At 31.6% G+C, this 15,876-nt stretch overlaps 1 protein-coding gene and 1 long non-coding RNA gene across 6 annotated transcripts; both read right to left on the reverse strand.

Annotated features, from left to right (window-relative positions):
• Positions 1-1,442: 1,442 nt before the first annotated feature.
• On the reverse strand, positions 1,443-3,805 carry LOC120258564. 3 transcript variants are annotated; one of them, XR_005536014.1, is made up of 2 exons: positions 3,429-3,805; positions 1,443-2,187 (listed from the first exon to the last, which is right to left on the reverse strand). It is a non-coding gene; the product is annotated as an uncharacterized LOC120258564 (long non-coding RNA). The 3 variants fall into 3 exon arrangements; XR_005536016.1 differs by having other exon boundaries at positions 3,116-3,805; XR_005536015.1 differs by having other exon boundaries at positions 3,582-3,804.
• A 2,418-nt stretch (positions 3,806-6,223) lies between these two features.
• Positions 6,224-12,476, reverse strand: LOC120258561. 3 transcript variants are annotated; one of them, XR_005536013.1, is made up of 10 exons: positions 12,256-12,476; positions 11,629-11,761; positions 11,339-11,442; positions 10,826-10,997; positions 10,551-10,691; positions 10,248-10,458; positions 8,399-10,137; positions 7,620-7,821; positions 7,020-7,102; positions 6,224-6,333 (listed from the first exon to the last, which is right to left on the reverse strand). XR_005536013.1 is itself a non-coding variant. In XM_039266023.1 (8 exons), exons 1-7 carry the CDS (start codon positions 12,330-12,332, stop codon positions 8,405-8,407), a joined length of 2,571 nt encoding a protein of 856 aa, XP_039121957.1. In that variant the 5' UTR covers positions 12,333-12,476; the 3' UTR covers positions 6,236-7,821; positions 8,399-8,404. The 3 variants fall into 3 exon arrangements, 2 of the variants coding, with proteins under 2 accessions (XP_039121957.1, XP_039121956.1); XM_039266023.1 differs by having other exon boundaries at positions 6,236-7,821; XM_039266022.1 differs by lacking the exons at positions 6,224-6,333; positions 7,020-7,102; positions 7,620-7,821 and having other exon boundaries at positions 8,215-10,137.
• Positions 12,477-15,876: the final 3,400 nt, after the last annotated feature.

Consider the following 15,876-nt stretch of genomic DNA (forward strand, 5'->3'; position numbering starts at 1 on the left):
AGTTTTCTCCTGTATTTTCTTCTATTTTTAATAAAATTATAATTTATTTATTTAAAAAATAATAATCTAAGACACGAAGAGATTTAATCGAGCCAAATCGTTAACCATTATACGATATTGATTTTTTATGCACCTCTTATTGCGTTGATATGATATTTCTCCATTAGAAAAAATAATCAGATTCTTTAAATTCTTCGGACAAAATAATAGAGACAAATGAGTATAAAAATTTTATTTTTATATATATTTTTTTCATTTTTTGATAAAATCACTTAACGGCACGTCGGCTTTGAATGTAACTTTTTTGTACCGAATCATGTGTCTTTTAGTATTTTTGCTCTTTCTCGTCAGAAAAAATAATCAGATACTCTGAATTCTTCAATTCGACAAAATAATAGAGACAAATGAGTATAATTTTTTTTTTCATTTTTTTTATAAAAGTCACCTAATCATTCCAGCACCACGGCTTTGAATGTAACTTTTAATGTATTGAGTCATGTGTTTTTTGTATTTTTGCTCCGAGTCTTTATATGTCCATCCTATACCGCCTATATTGTACCTGTATTTGTTTTTTTTTTATCTAGTACATTTTGGTTGTTTTTTCCAATTTACTTTAAAAATTACAGTGATTATTTCAAATTTAACCAATTATTGATAATTATTTGATCACGAGTGCAAAATTGTTGAAATGCTTTCCATACCCTTTATCTCTCCCTAAACTTGCAACATTTCATATATTAAGTTTAGGATTAAATTATATTGAATTTATCAAAACTTAGCTGTTTATTCCGGAATAAAATCATAAATTTTCCTTGTTCTGTTAGTTATCCATAACATTGCCTTTGTCTATTCAGGAATTTTTTTTAAAAAAAAACTCTACTTATGATCAATCTATTGTAACAAACACTGCAAATTATTATTATTTTTTATTGTATATGCGTATTTTTTGTTATTTAAATAAATGGAAATGTGTTATTATTTTATATATCTATTATTATTCTTTAATAAAATGATGTAATGTGATAAAATTATTTTAGTCCATCAATTATGTTTTTTTTTTAGTTTTAAACCATAAAAAAATTATAATAAGGTTTGGCTCTCAAATTTTTTATTTTTTATTTTTTTACAAAAAATAATATTTATTCTCTCAAGAACATGCGTGAATTGAGATTCAAATCCACCTCTTTGACAAAATATATATATTCTACACCAAGAACCCGGCCCAATAAATCGAGATTTCATTAGCTCTTCAAATCTTTTCTTTTAAGAACAAGTAAGACCAACAACAAACATTAATCAAAACAATGAAAGCAAAAAATATTTCACAGCCTTGTAATGAGAGTACTTGTTTCCATTAATAAAATACATACTTTGCAAACATAATACCAACCATAACTCCATATGAATTATCAACAAATTTTAATACATAATCACAAAAAAAAGAAGAAAAGAAACTAGCATTAAAATAAGGAAGTTAACCAACCAGAACAAAGAACAATAAAACCAAACGCCAGATAACCAAGCAGTAAATCATGAAAGAACACATTAATTTTTCTCTCAAAAAAAAAGTTGAAAAAAGAAACACATGAAAATCAAAGAAGAGAAAGATCAAGACATCCACCAGCCATGCAAACCCAGCAAACTCTCATGCTGCAATGGCTTGTCATTAGCACCAGCAGCAGCACCAGCAGCAGCAGCAGTGTCAGAAGAATTCTGCAGCTCAAACACATTTGAATCAAACTCAGACAAACTACTTGAATTTGGAAAGCTAAATCCATCCAGAAGCTCTGTAAAATGACCACCAGATGAAAGAAGAGAAGTGAAACTCTCATTGATATCAAGCATTCTCTCATCTTGATCAATCATTGTATCTGCAGTAATGAGGTTCAGTTCAAGAGGCTCTGGAGATGAGTTAAGTGAATGCTTGGAGCGTTTGGAGGATTTACGGGAGCCACCGCCGACAGGGAACGTCACGGAGAGCGCCGCCTAGAGTCCAGTATCGGCGGCAAGACTTGCAGTAATGCCTGGGGCTGGGAGAGATTGTAGTTGTTGTAGTAGCTGAATTTTGTGTTTGTAGAGTCACACCTTGGACACTTGATTTGCTGCTGCTGCTGCTGCTGTTGTTGTTGTTGTTGAGAAGTTGGCAATGCAGTTGAGTTTTGCATCATTGAAGATCAAATCTTTGAGCTGTTGCAAAGAAAAATGAAGAATTAAATATCACTGAATTATAAAAATAAATCTCTGTAAACATATTTTTTTGAATCATTGAATTGAAAATAAGAAAACAAAGCAACGGATAAAAAGATCAAAAGTTGTTTCCTTTATTGACAAAACTAAAGATTAAACAGGGTGATCGACGCAATTGGAATACCTGAGAACAAAGGAGTATGAACTTCACTCATGAACATCAAAAAACAAAAACAAGAAGCACATAAATGGAGGATTATTGGGATGAAAATTGGTTCCTTTTTTGAGAAATCCAAATATTTTAGCAGAAAACACAAACAGAGTAATACTTAAGGACCACTTGAATAACAATTTTGAATGAACTTTATTCATGAATATCACCAAACAAACAGCACAATGTTTTTCCCTTGAAAAAGCTGGTTTTTTTTTTGGACCAATCCAATGATTTAAGTAGACTAATAAATAAAAACAGAAAAATACCTGAAAAATACCTGAGAACCAAAAGAATAAAAAAGTTTCATGAACTTTATTCAAAAACATAACCAAATAAACACAATGATTTTGGTTCCTGTCTTGATAAATCCAAGGATTTTATCAGACTAACAAACACAAACAAAAGAACACCTACGAACAAAAAGAGTAGCAATGTTACATGAACTTCATTCAGAAACATCACCAATCAAACACCTCAATGTTTTTGGCTTAAAAAAACTGGTTCCTTTCTTAATAAATCCAAATATTTTATCACACTAATAAGCACAATCAGAAGAATACCTGAGAACCAAAAGGAGTAAAAATGTTATGAACTTCATTCAAGAAAATGACCAAATAAAACAACACCATATTTTTGTCTTGAAAAACCTGGTTCCTTTTCTTCACAAATTTTAAAGATCCTAGCAAACTAATAAACACAGACAGAAAAGAATACCTGAGAACCAAAAGAGTAACAACGTTGAATGAACTTCATTCAAGAACACCACCAAACAAACAACACAATGATGTTTATGGCTTAAAAAAGCTGATTCCTTTCTTAACAAATCCAGAGAGTTTAGCAAAATAATAAATACAAACAGAAAAGAATACCTGAGAACCAAAAGAGTAAAAATGTTGAATGAACTTCATTCAAGAACACCACCAAACAAACAACACAATGATGTTTATGGCTTAAAAAAAGCTGATTCCTTTTCTTAACAAATCCAGAGAGTTTAGCAAAACTAATAAACACAAACAGAAAAGAATACCTGAGAACCAAAAGAGTAACAATGTTGAATGAACTTCATTCAAGAACAGTACCAGACAAACAACACAAAGTCTTTGGCTTGGAAAAAGCTGCTTCCTTTCTTGACAAAACTAAAAAGATATCATCAAACTACTAATCAACAGAAACAGAATACCTGAGAGCAAGAAGTGCATGAGCTTCATTCATGAAAATAAAGAAACAAACACAAGACAAATGGAGAGAAGAGAAAGCAACGGATGAGTGAAGAGAATGGAGAGTTGGTGGGTGGGTGCTATAATGGCCAAGGATTGCTTGGTTTGGACAACAGAGGCAATGGATATGTAGAGTGAACAAAGGGCCCCGGGTTTCACGAGAGCTCCTTCAGCCATTGATTATGGCTTTAGATACACGCTCCAAAAGCAAATATATAAAAAATAAAAATAAAAATACTAATAAAAACACCAAGCAAACCAGTAATATTACTGTTCAGATCTTTTTATTAAAAAAAAAAAATTTTAAAAAAAAACCTTAAATATCAGTGCTATTTGCAAATATCCTTTAGTTATTGGCCAATATTAATTAATTTTGGTTAAAAAACTTTACCAACTCTTTGAAAAACCAAAACTACCCTTCCCTCCTTCCCATGAGCTTCCATTCACATGTATGTAAATATAAATGCAAAAAGTTTTTAACATAAATCGAGGGTTACCAATGACCTTTTTTTTTTGGTTATATTATACTCTTTTCTTTTCGTTTCATTATAACTGCTTATCTTAATTGTTTTTAAAAAAAATAAGAAAATAATTTAAATTAAAAATATCATTCATATTTAGTTTCCATTTTTTTTTTTATTTTTTTCATTTTTCATCCACTAAAATTATGATTTAAGGTTAAATTTTAAAATTAATTTTTAAATTATGTATATGGACAAATAATTTGTGATACGAAAAAAAAAATTTTAAAATGCACACAGGTCGAAAGTGAACTTTATCTTCTCAGCTGTTATTTGTTCTTTTATTTACTCTTCACTTTAATGTTTTTTTTTCCTTTTAGAGTGTGCTTCATCTTTGGTTACTGCGTCCTGTCTCTTGCTCATTTTATTTGTTTTATTTTTTATTTAGTTTATACTGTTTTTTTTTATATAAATTAGTGATTTATCCATATTATTAAAAAAAAATGTACGTCGACCCTGAGAGAGAGTATATACTAATGTTTGTTTAAAAATGTTACTAAATCTTTGAAAAACCAAAAGTACCCATCACTCCTTCCCCTGAACTCATTGAGATTTCCATTCACATATATATACATATAAAAATGAAATAAATGTAGAAGAAAATTTCAGCCATAAATTGAGGGGTATATATGGAATAAGAAAGAGGGGCAAATATGAATATGATAGCATAGCAGTCAAGTGTGCAGACATCTTCTTGTTTGTATCTCAAGGATCATAAGAGGTGGTAATGGTGGTGATAGTGGTGGTGGTGCCTATGGAGGGGTGTGACCTCCCAATTGTAGCTATCCTTGGGAATCAACTCTTTTGTCAGTGAGTGTATGTATCAATTCAAGACTCCATTCTGGTCACACATTTCTCAAAGACTCAAAACACCTGCTCTTCCCTCTCAGTCTCAGACTCTCACTCCCATCCCTCAACTAAAAACAAATTCATTTAATGCCTCAACAAATTTCTATTTTTTATTTTTATTATTTTATTTTGTTTTATTTTATAGTGTGTACAAACAACCACATAGACCTACAACACTTATTGAGAGACAATTTGATTGTCTTATTCTCGTATAAGAATCAAATACTTTTATTGCTCGATCATTAAAATATCAGCGAATTTTATACATATTATTGTTATTTATTTATTAAAAATAATAGCACATCTCTATCATCCTTTCAATTTTTTAGAAAATTAACATTGAAATTTATTAAATTTTAAAAGAATCTTGATTTTTAAAACTCGTATTTTTAAATTACATGTGCACACAGTGACACACTCTATGGCTCGGTACTAGGGTATTTTTTAATATTTATTAAGTTTTTGAGAATATATAACCTCATAAAAAAAATTAAATAAAAACGCCAAAGGGATTATTTTTTTTTAAAAAATGAATAAACTATATTCATTAACAAAGAAAAAAAATACATAAAAAACAAAGCATAAACAACAAGAGCCAAACTCTACGATGAAGGGATTATATGATGAGGATGAAAATATATAAAGAGATTTTTGTAGTTTTTCTTTTATTTGTTTGTATGCTCCTCAAAATATATCTAATTATTTATTAGCCTCTGTTTTATAAAAAAAATATGTTTATTACCCAATTGATCTAGAATAAATAGATGTCCATGTCAAGAAGACAATGGAAATCACCAAAATTTTAAAATAGCGTTCACAATTAATTTTTTTTTATTCTTAAAATCACAAATAAAATATACTTATTTGCTTCTTAAAATACCCCTAGCAACGGTAAATAGATGTCCATTATACTTGATTTCTGATCAATCAAAGGATTTTTGGTCATTTCACATATAAAAGGCTAACTTTTTAATAAAGTGGATAAACCACCAATTTATTAATAAAAAAGAGAAGAGAGGAGTACAACATGAAAGATCACGAACAAGAAAAGTCTAGAAAAAAATAATATCATCGAAATCCCTCACCGGGGATGAGGGAAAAGCAGATGAAAGCAAGAGCAGGAAGAAAGAGAAAAATGAGATAGTTCGGGACGGCGAAGTCAACCGTCTGAGACACAGTGCTCCCGCCATTTACTAAGGATAGGAGGACTACTCTTGATCAGCAATGTGCACCAAATCGCCGATGAAATCAGTGGGTCTAGTGCCCAGAAAGTTGAGGGAGCGTTTGATCCTCTGAGTGGCCTCAGTAGTATCCTGATGAAGATTCTCTAAATCGCCTCTTGGATCTTCAGGGATAAATTCTAATTTTAGGTACTAAATAAAGAATTAAACCTATTTTTTAATAGGCATAATAAAAGATTTTTGGGCACATATATACACCCCCTGCTGCCTGAACAGAGATACATGTGTAATTGCAACAATGTACAGGGGTAAATATGGTAAAACATGAAGATATGAATAAATAAATAAAAGTAGAAAACAAACAAACAAACAAAAAATTTGACTAGTAAAATAGGCAACATGCTCTGCATGCGTGTCTGGTGACACAGAGGCCATTAGCATAAACAAGGCAACTAGTTCAAGATTCTGAATCACTGTTAAAGTGATAAAAACAAGTTGACCGGAATAAGCATGAGAAAACCACTACTGACAACCACTTTCAATTTGCTGATATGTCATGTTGGAATCCAATCCTTTTTTCCACAAAAGCATTGTGAGTAATTGATTGATTGCATTCAATAGACTACATGCATGAGAGAGCTATGAGAAGCAAGTTGAAGATTCCAATTGGTCTGTAAAAACTTAAAACAAGATAAAAAAAGGGGCATCTGCAATTTAATACAAAGAGCAAATGAATAAGTGTTCAAATTTGCAGAAAAAAACTAAAAATGATGGATTACTGATGAGTAGAAATAACAGAGGAAGAAAATAAGAAGAAATCTTGAAATAATTCTGACAGTTGGAATACTACCTTCCATGAAGTGAGAAATCAATAATTTCATGCTCAAAATTGGATTGGTCCTCTCTGTTGTACATAAAGCTTTGAGTTCCAGACTGGACACAGAGAATATGAAACTTTAATGTTAAAGGAAATGATGATAATATCTGCAAGAGAAACATGTGAGCCTAATGAAGGCCAATAACTGAAATTTCAAATCAGTGCCCAATTTATCATGTCCTTCAAGCATCTTGTTCCTCAGTACATTGATCTATCTTTTTATATCAAGGTTGGTCATCGTAATCTCAAGTAAAACCGGTCACCGCCACAATCAATGTTTTCTTCATCATGTTCCCATTTCATACTCAAAGTGAGCTTGTAGTACATCATAAGATCACAGAAGAGAGGAAAAACAGATGAAAAGCCATATATAACTAGTCTGGTACTAATGAAACTAATCTCTTCAAGTTCATCTGCCAAACAACAATGCCATAGATATATAACTGTAACATAAACAGACCATTGACAGTAATGTTTCAGCCAGAACAATTCTTCACATTCATTAACTCTGCCAACCATATTACCAATCAAATTTTAAGAAAAATATATTCAAGTAGAAAACCAAAAGCTTACCACATTTGCTTCTTTTCCTGATCACCAGGCATGCTTGGAATTATTGTGGCAAGTCAAGCAATCATATATCCAGTTGTCTCATTGGAAAACACCATCAACCATTATCATGATACACAAGTACTGAGAATGCCATACCCTTCTTTTTTAAAATCCCAAATAAGGCCTCAGTGCTTTTGGGTCTCTCATGATACCAGTAAGATGCCTAACAAGTTTTTTTCAATCAAAAGTGTAAATATAAGCTAACCATGCAATATCTATAAACCATGTCAGAATTAGACCATCAATATATGAAAGTGAATAGGAAGAATTTTGGTCAGAGAAGACTTTCAGCACCCAAATTGTCCTCAGGAAACAAGGAACAAAATTCCAAATCTTCAGCTGGAGGATGTGGGAGAGACTGGCAAGTAATGAATTTGGATCTCAACAAGAATGGTGCTTTGGCGTTTGACTGTCAGTTTAACAACATCAACACTTTGAATAGAAATTAGATAGGAACTTATGTTCACTATTGCCAGGAGTTGCACACAATGCTATAAAAGCAAAGCAGACAAGGAATACATGAACCCAAAATGCAAAAAACTTTTCAGATATGAAGTATCACCAACTGCTAACATAGCACCAGAAAATTTGACTAGCTCACAAATATTAATATACAATAATACAAGGCAAAGTTAGAATGGCATCTGTACTGACTGTACATATCATTATAAACTTCGAGTGGCAAACAAATCATTGGTTTATCGACAACAGGGAACACACAAGAAGCAAAAGCACAATACCTATCATCACTGCCGGTTTGCTCGGAGAGCCTGGAAATGAGCAACAATGGTATCATAATCAGGAAGTTTTGGGTGAACATGAGAAACACTTTTGAATGAGCTCTCACGTGATGGTATCTTGGAAACCTCCGAGTTTACTTGCGATTTGTGGAGATTTTTCTTGTGTAATAAAGAATCCACATTGGAGGAAGCCATTGAAGATTGTTTGAGTGAAATGTTTTGCTCTGAACTTCTTGAACTATCTCTTCTGTCTAAGTGCATCCCTCTATTTTCTGTATTAATAGGTTCAGATGAAAAACTTCCTCCAAAGAATTCACTTTCCATTTCAGTGTATGCACAAGAACGGGCATGGTATCCGTAAACATTAGCTGATGGTAGGTCCCTAGTCCGAGAGAGGTCATCACATCTATCACTCCTAAATCCAAGTATATACTGTGGCTCTGCCTTGACAACATCTTGATCAAAACAATTCATTGATTCCCTGTTTGTTCTAACAGTTTGTTGTTGATAAGGGAATTCTTCATTTGAAACTCCACGACTTGAAAATGCCTTCTCTGAGAAAGAAACATTTTTCTCAATAGAGGGTGCAATATTTATTTCTTTGGGTGGCAATAAGGCACTCTTTGAACGGCCATATGCTCGTGAGCTATATAACTTGGCATCCCTTGCCATTGATTTCAGGCTGTATGAATCATAAACCAGGTTTTCTGAATTTATTGATGCTTGGTTCTGATGGTAAAGAGTTTGTTCCTCAATATCAGAATTATTTCTTGCAACTCTACTCAAAGTAGGTGAACTCTCAGCTACATGAACTCTTCTTTCACTGCTACGATGTAGATCTGACCCTATAAACTTATCAAAGCCTCGAAAAACACCAGAAGGGCTTGCATCAGTCCTGCAGCCGTGCAAATTTGGCTCCAGTGACTTCTCCTGACTGGCAACACATCCTTCCATGGCTCTTGTATGAACTGGTTTTGATGGTACTGGAGTACCAGGCAGAGGGTCCCTCTGCCTCATATAAGGTGGGTCAGGAAAACCTTTATTCCTGAAGCCACCAGTTAGCCTACCCAAACTTAGCCTTTCCCTCTCCTCGGTATTGGAATCATAGGACATGTACGGATAATTAATATCAGGCAATGGAGGAGAAATGAATTCTACATTGTCAGGAAACATGTGATTGTGTTGCAAGTTCGTAGACTTCATTGCTTCTTCGCGCATGATATTGTCTATCACATCCCCTCCATCAGAACTTTGGCCATCTGAATCATCAAATGTTGCATAATCATAAGGTCTCCCTTCAGTTTTCCTATTGACCTCCAACAGATCATCATCAGAGGATAGTTCATGGGAATAAGATGGAGAGTAACTGAACGATCTACTAGGATTAATATAATCATAATTTCTTCTGCCTGCTTTCTCTGATCTAGCCTGTGGCACTTCATCTGTATTTCTGTCTTCTGCTTCCATCACTGACTCTGATGATTGTTTTATTTCATTGAATTGTACAGGCACAGACTCCTTAATATTTTGTTTTATTTCATTGTATGAAGCACTTTCACGCCTTGCAAGTTCAGCAGCAGCTCTAGCAGCAACACTAGCTCTTTCTGCAGATTCTGCGGCTGCCTGAGCAGCTGAAGTTGCATCCTTGAATCCCATATTCCAATTTTGCTGATTCAAGGAACCGTCTGTTTGATATGCTGAATTAACCTCTTCCCAGCTAGATCTGCTCCCTCTGTTCTCTGTTCCAAAATAATATATAAATACACATGAAAACCGTTCATCTGATTTAAGTCTAGTTGCAAGACCATAACAACAAAACCATACAGAAAAGTTCATTGTTTCAAGTTACCTGAAAATCTTGAGTGAGATGCAGTTAAAGGCATTGACATTGTATTAATGCTTGACCTGGGGGAATCTTTAAAACTAGGTGTTTTGCTGACTACATCATTCTGAGACATTCTCTGACTCTGTTCATTCATTATGCTGGGTGTGGGTGAGTAGTTTGCATTGGGTGATTCCTTCGGCGTCTGGCTGGCACTTGCAAATGTTTTAGGTCCGGCCTGGTGAAAAAATAAACAGGAGAAGCTCAATTTACACCAAATAGGATCAGCAATCCATGTGAGAAACCAGTGAATATGAATTCTAACCATACCAGCGAGTCATCACTAGGCATGTGGTTCTGATCTTCCAATGACTTGATATCCCATTTGATATTAAATTCTTCAGCAATTGAAGACAAGGTCTTCATTTTTGTCTTAGAATCAGGTGCTTTTGCTGACAGTTTCTCAACCAACTAAATGCAACAAGGCCAGAACACAACCTCAATAAAAATCAGCTAGTAAAACTACTGAAAGAACTTACTATTACTAAAAAGTTGAGTTCCATCATAAAAAATGTCCACGCTTACTCAATCCCGGTAAAACTTACCATGCTGCTAACTCCACATTCTGGTCGAACCTCAAGTGCTGCGATTATGAATTCTTTCCCATATTTTGCTACAAACTGCTTTCGGACATCAATGATTTCTGGAATGTCAGCACATCTTGAGGATGCAAATATAACACTAGAAATGGCTTCCTTCAACTCAACAGGGCAATTCCTGAAAATAAAGCATAATTGGCTACAAACAGCTGGAAAATAAACATAATGCTCTCAATTGATGAACAATTTATATCAAGTATACCACTAAAATAGTCAGTGAAGATGGCAATTACCAGCAAATTAGTATCAATTAAGGAAATGCAATTAAGCAAGTGAATTTACTTCGTGATATGAGCCTGTCTACCATCAATTTCATAGAGAACACATGGATCATTCAGTAACAACCAAAGAAACAACCGGCCAAACATTGAAAACAATAACAAAAGTATTATATAATTTTTTTCCCTGCACATGCAATTGCAAACTCGATCACAATAATGAAGATCAAATCAAACTTACTTCTGTAACTCAATAATTGGCAACCGGGCAATGATAAGTTCACAGTATATATCTATCAGCTCATAGACTGACAGGTTCTTCTCTTCCCTGATTACATGCTCGACCTGAAAAGGATGACAAGATCAAACATATTATAAAATTAGACAGGCAAATATCAAACTCATCAAAAACAGAACTAAATATTAGATCATAAATTTATTCAAATGAATCAGATCCCAAAAAAATTCACATTTTGAAATTAATTCTATTAATCTTGGTACATATATACATAAAAGAAGAAGAACATGTACCCGGACTAGAGCAGTTTGATCTTGGCCGCCCGCCAAGAGCATCGCTATATCCCGGCGCATCTGCTTCACCTGGATCCCCTTCTTGTTCTTTGTAAGCGTTAAACGCGTTCTCACGAGCTTTAGTGCTATCTTGCTGCAATTCATTTCACATCAAAACCATCATCAATACTCAAAATCAACATTTATTTACCAAGAAAGAAAACACCTAAGAACCCATCCAGAAATCGTGAAAATTAATCCATATGGAATGGTAACAATCAAGAGCCATTAACAAAACTCCCCAAAATCATAATTTTTAGCAAAAATAACCTAAATAGACATAGAAACCAGAGAATCTAAAGCTCAAAAAAGAAGAAGATGAAGAAGAAAACAATATATCCATTCGGATCAAACGCCCAAAATTTGACCTAAAACAACATAGGAACAAATAAAGAATATCAATAATCATCACGAAAAACTAAAACGCAACCGAAAAATCCATATAATCTCTTTAAAAATCAAAATCAAAATAAACAAAAACGACGAACCAATCGAAAACTTAATGCAGAATAAAAAAAAAACCCAAAATGGATCGAAAAAAAGTCATTAAATTCATGTGATTCATCAAAATACATCAAATATTGTTACCATTTTTCAGCCTTGAAGCTCTTCGGGAGCAGCTCAGAGGCGAAACTCTTCGATTTCCTGAACATCCAGCTCCCCATACAGACCAATTCAAGAACAAAACAGAAAAAAACCAGCGATCAAGGCATTCAACTTCCAGAATTTCTCTCCGAATCAAAAGCAAAATTCTCAAGGAATCGATTCGAGAGATCAAAAGTTCCAACTTTGGAAACACTCACACTGTTTTCTCGCTCTCTTGCGGGAATGATAGAAATCCACAAGAGCGAAGGTTCTTATGTACGTAATGACGATAATACCCTTCGCGCTAAAATAACTGCGGTTTTTTCGCAGTTACCCGTGAAATATTTTTATTTAAAAAACTCATACAAAATTTAAATTTTGTGCCTTTAACCCTGTAAACCCATATATTTGAGAATTTTCAAGCATGGTTAACTTATTATTCTTATAAACATATTTGATATCAGTCATCTAGAAAGGTTATATGAACATCCCTCTATCAACTGTTGGAATTCAATTCAATGATTTTATATTATTCTTCCTAATAAACAGTATTTAGTTATAAACCTATATAATAGCGGTCATCTAGAAATGTTCTACGGAAGTTCTGTTGAATTAGTTTTATATCATCTTTTCTGATAAACATTGTTATGTAAATAGTGCTATTAGCAGTATAAAAGAAGATAAATAATAATATTATAAATAATTACAGTTAAAAAAGAGATGTACAATATTCTTTTTTTCTTAACTATTCGATCCTAATCGTAATAATAATATAATAATTACAATCATTTATTTTCATTTGCACCCGTTCACAGATAACGACTCTCCTAATTAATATATAACAAATTAAAAAATATATAATTTTATGATATGAAAAACTATGTGCATAATAAGTAATATATGGAGGGGTATATTTGCCAAAAAGACCCTTGAAAGGTAGTTCGGTCTTTTGGACGTGGGTGAGTGGGTAATTTTTGGTATGACTTTTTTTGTCTCTAGGAAATAAGGAAACAAGAAGTTATATTTTGAGACAATGCACACGTGTGCCATGTGGCTCATTCCCACGGCGCCACGTGTCTTGGAGTGACACCCACGTAAAAATAAATTTTTTAATTTAAATTTATTATGGATGAAAAAAAAAATTATTATTATTTAATTTTTGAGAGTGATGTGTGCTCGGTTATTAATTTTTAATCTTAACTAAAATTTTTAGACTAAGTAGGTTGGTCTTTTCTAATTAATTGTGATTCACTTTAGTGATTGCTTCGTTTTGGAGAATTTTTCTGAAGAAAATAATAAATAAATAAAAACTTTTAAAAAGAAGCTTCTGTTGAGAGTTATAATTTAGAGTTTTTATTTTTAAAATTTTATCTTGGTTTAATTTCACCTATTTTATTGTAATAAAGTGATATATATATATTAAATAATTTCAAAAGCAACGGCTATCAAATATTGTGTGTAAATATGTTATCAAAAAGTTAAGTATCGTGAATAATATTTTATTAAATAAGTTATAAATAATAATATATTTATATGTTTATTTATGTATATAATGGGACTAGCTGGTATGATATGATCTCAAATGGACCACAGCTTGTTATCAACTAAGGGATGCTTTAATTCAACAAATTAAGGGACCACCCAAGCTTAATAAATATTATTAAGTTAGAAATTAAAATAAAAAAAAAACTATAAAAGTGATTAAAAAAATTATTATAAAACTAAATTTTGAACTATTGTTAATTTTAATTATTTAATTTTCATTCGGACTTTAACTTCATTACATACACTAATAAAAGGTTCAATTTGAAAATTAGGAGCACAATCATATCTTATCATTAGAAATGAGCCCAAATGTCAATTGGGCCCTTAAGTGGTTGGGCTTAAACTCAAAATTTTATCGACAAGTCAAATTTGATGTTTAATTAGTAAATAAGTCGAGGTCAAACTTGTAAAATTGTACATTTTAAACATTATAAATCATATGTACATAGTGGTTTTTCTTCTTTGCAATTCACATGTAATAAATTTAGGTTTAGTATGAATTTGAATGGAAGAGTTAAATAATTTAGATTTAATTTGAGATCAAATTGAGCTAAGATTGGTTTAGAATTTCGACATAACTTCATTTGCTTGAATTCCATTTTAACTTACATGTATTCTTAACCAACGTGATTTGTGAATTATTTGAGTTTGTTCATTATTTTAAGTTTGGAATGAGTTAATCATCTTCGGCTTATTCAAACTCAACTTATTGCTTTCTAAACTTTTATCATTCTACTATATATATTGTTAGTATCTATATTGGGTCTCCTTGATTTATTCAATCTTGTATATTTGTCATATTTATATTTGGTCACTTGTATATTTGGTATAATTGTATTTAGCCAACTGTACATATAAGGATCTAGGAATATGCTTAGGCATATACAATCTTGTATTTTATATATATATGTTCTCAATATACATGTAGGCTCATCAAGCCTTATTCCTCTTCATATATACATACATATTAATTTTAGTAATTTTGTGTTTTAATCACAAATAAGAAAAGTATAAAAACATAGATCAAACTTATTTATTTCACTCAACTAAACATAAAAGAAAAAAATATCCTATTGTCTTTATTTTTATCAAAATTAAAAAATTTTAAAAAATGATATATAAACTTACAAAATAATATAAAAAATAAAACTTTATGGGTCACAAAAATTTAAATTGATAAAAAATATATACACATAAAATGATCCGAGACTATCATATATATATATATATATATAATAAATCTTGACATTTAAATTTTAAACAACCTCGATAAAATAAAACCGATATTTATAACCAATCTACCAATGTCAACTTGTTATTGTATGTTCAATAATCATTTATATATATATATATTCGAATTTTCTTTTATGACTATTTGGTCTATTGACATCTTGTTTTTTTCATAAAATGTTTTTTTTTATCTTGTTGAAGAGATAAATTCGAACTTCAATTTGTATAGAGTGAGAACACGTGTTATAAAGCTCTGTTTCTAGCATATACTTATTATTGACAAGTTGTTTTGCCCATGTTTCTCAATATATATATATATATATATATATATGGTGATACATTATCCATGGACGTTCGTATGTAGAGCGCCCTCAAAAAAGATAAAAATAAGAAGACATAAAATAAAAAAGAGACAGACACCGGAGTGAAAAAGAGATGATGAGGAACAATAAATTTAAATGTTGGATTTAAAAGTGATGATAGACACAAGAATGTTGAGAGAGGATAATCATAAAAATTTAAATTAATAAAAAAATATATATATTCATATAAAATGATGCAAGACTATCATTGCTTAAATTTTCAACCTCTGATTTCAAGAGCGTTTTACTAACTCTTTATTGCAATATATGTATATATAATCTTAACATTTAAATTTTAAACAACCTCATAACATAAAACTAATATTTATAATCAATCCACCCATGTGAAATTATTATTGTAGATTAAATAATCATATATATATTTAAATTTTTTTTGATAATCATGTTTGATCTATTGACATTTAGTTTCATGCGTAAGTAAGATGGTTCCATTTTATTAAAAAAAATGGGTTTGAACTTCGGCTCA

This window comes from Dioscorea cayenensis, chromosome 4, assembly GCF_009730915.1.
Source record: "Dioscorea cayenensis subsp. rotundata cultivar TDr96_F1 chromosome 4, TDr96_F1_v2_PseudoChromosome.rev07_lg8_w22 25.fasta, whole genome shotgun sequence".
NCBI lineage: Eukaryota > Viridiplantae > Streptophyta > Magnoliopsida > Dioscoreales > Dioscoreaceae > Dioscorea > Dioscorea cayenensis.

Excerpts from the sequence above, each read along its gene's own strand:
- LOC120258561 (XM_039266023.1), bottom strand. The coding sequence starts at position 12,332 with ATGGGGAGCTGGATGTTCAGGAAATCGAAGAGTTTCGCCTCTGAGCTG. Across the intron at positions 10,998-11,338 it reads CCAATTATTGAGTTACAGAA|GAATTGCCCTGTTGAGTTGA; the intron begins GTAAGTTTGATT and ends CTTTATTTTCAG. Across the intron at positions 10,459-10,550 it reads TGCCTAGTGATGACTCGCTG|GCCGGACCTAAAACATTTGC; the intron begins GTATGGTTAGAA and ends TTTTTTCACCAG.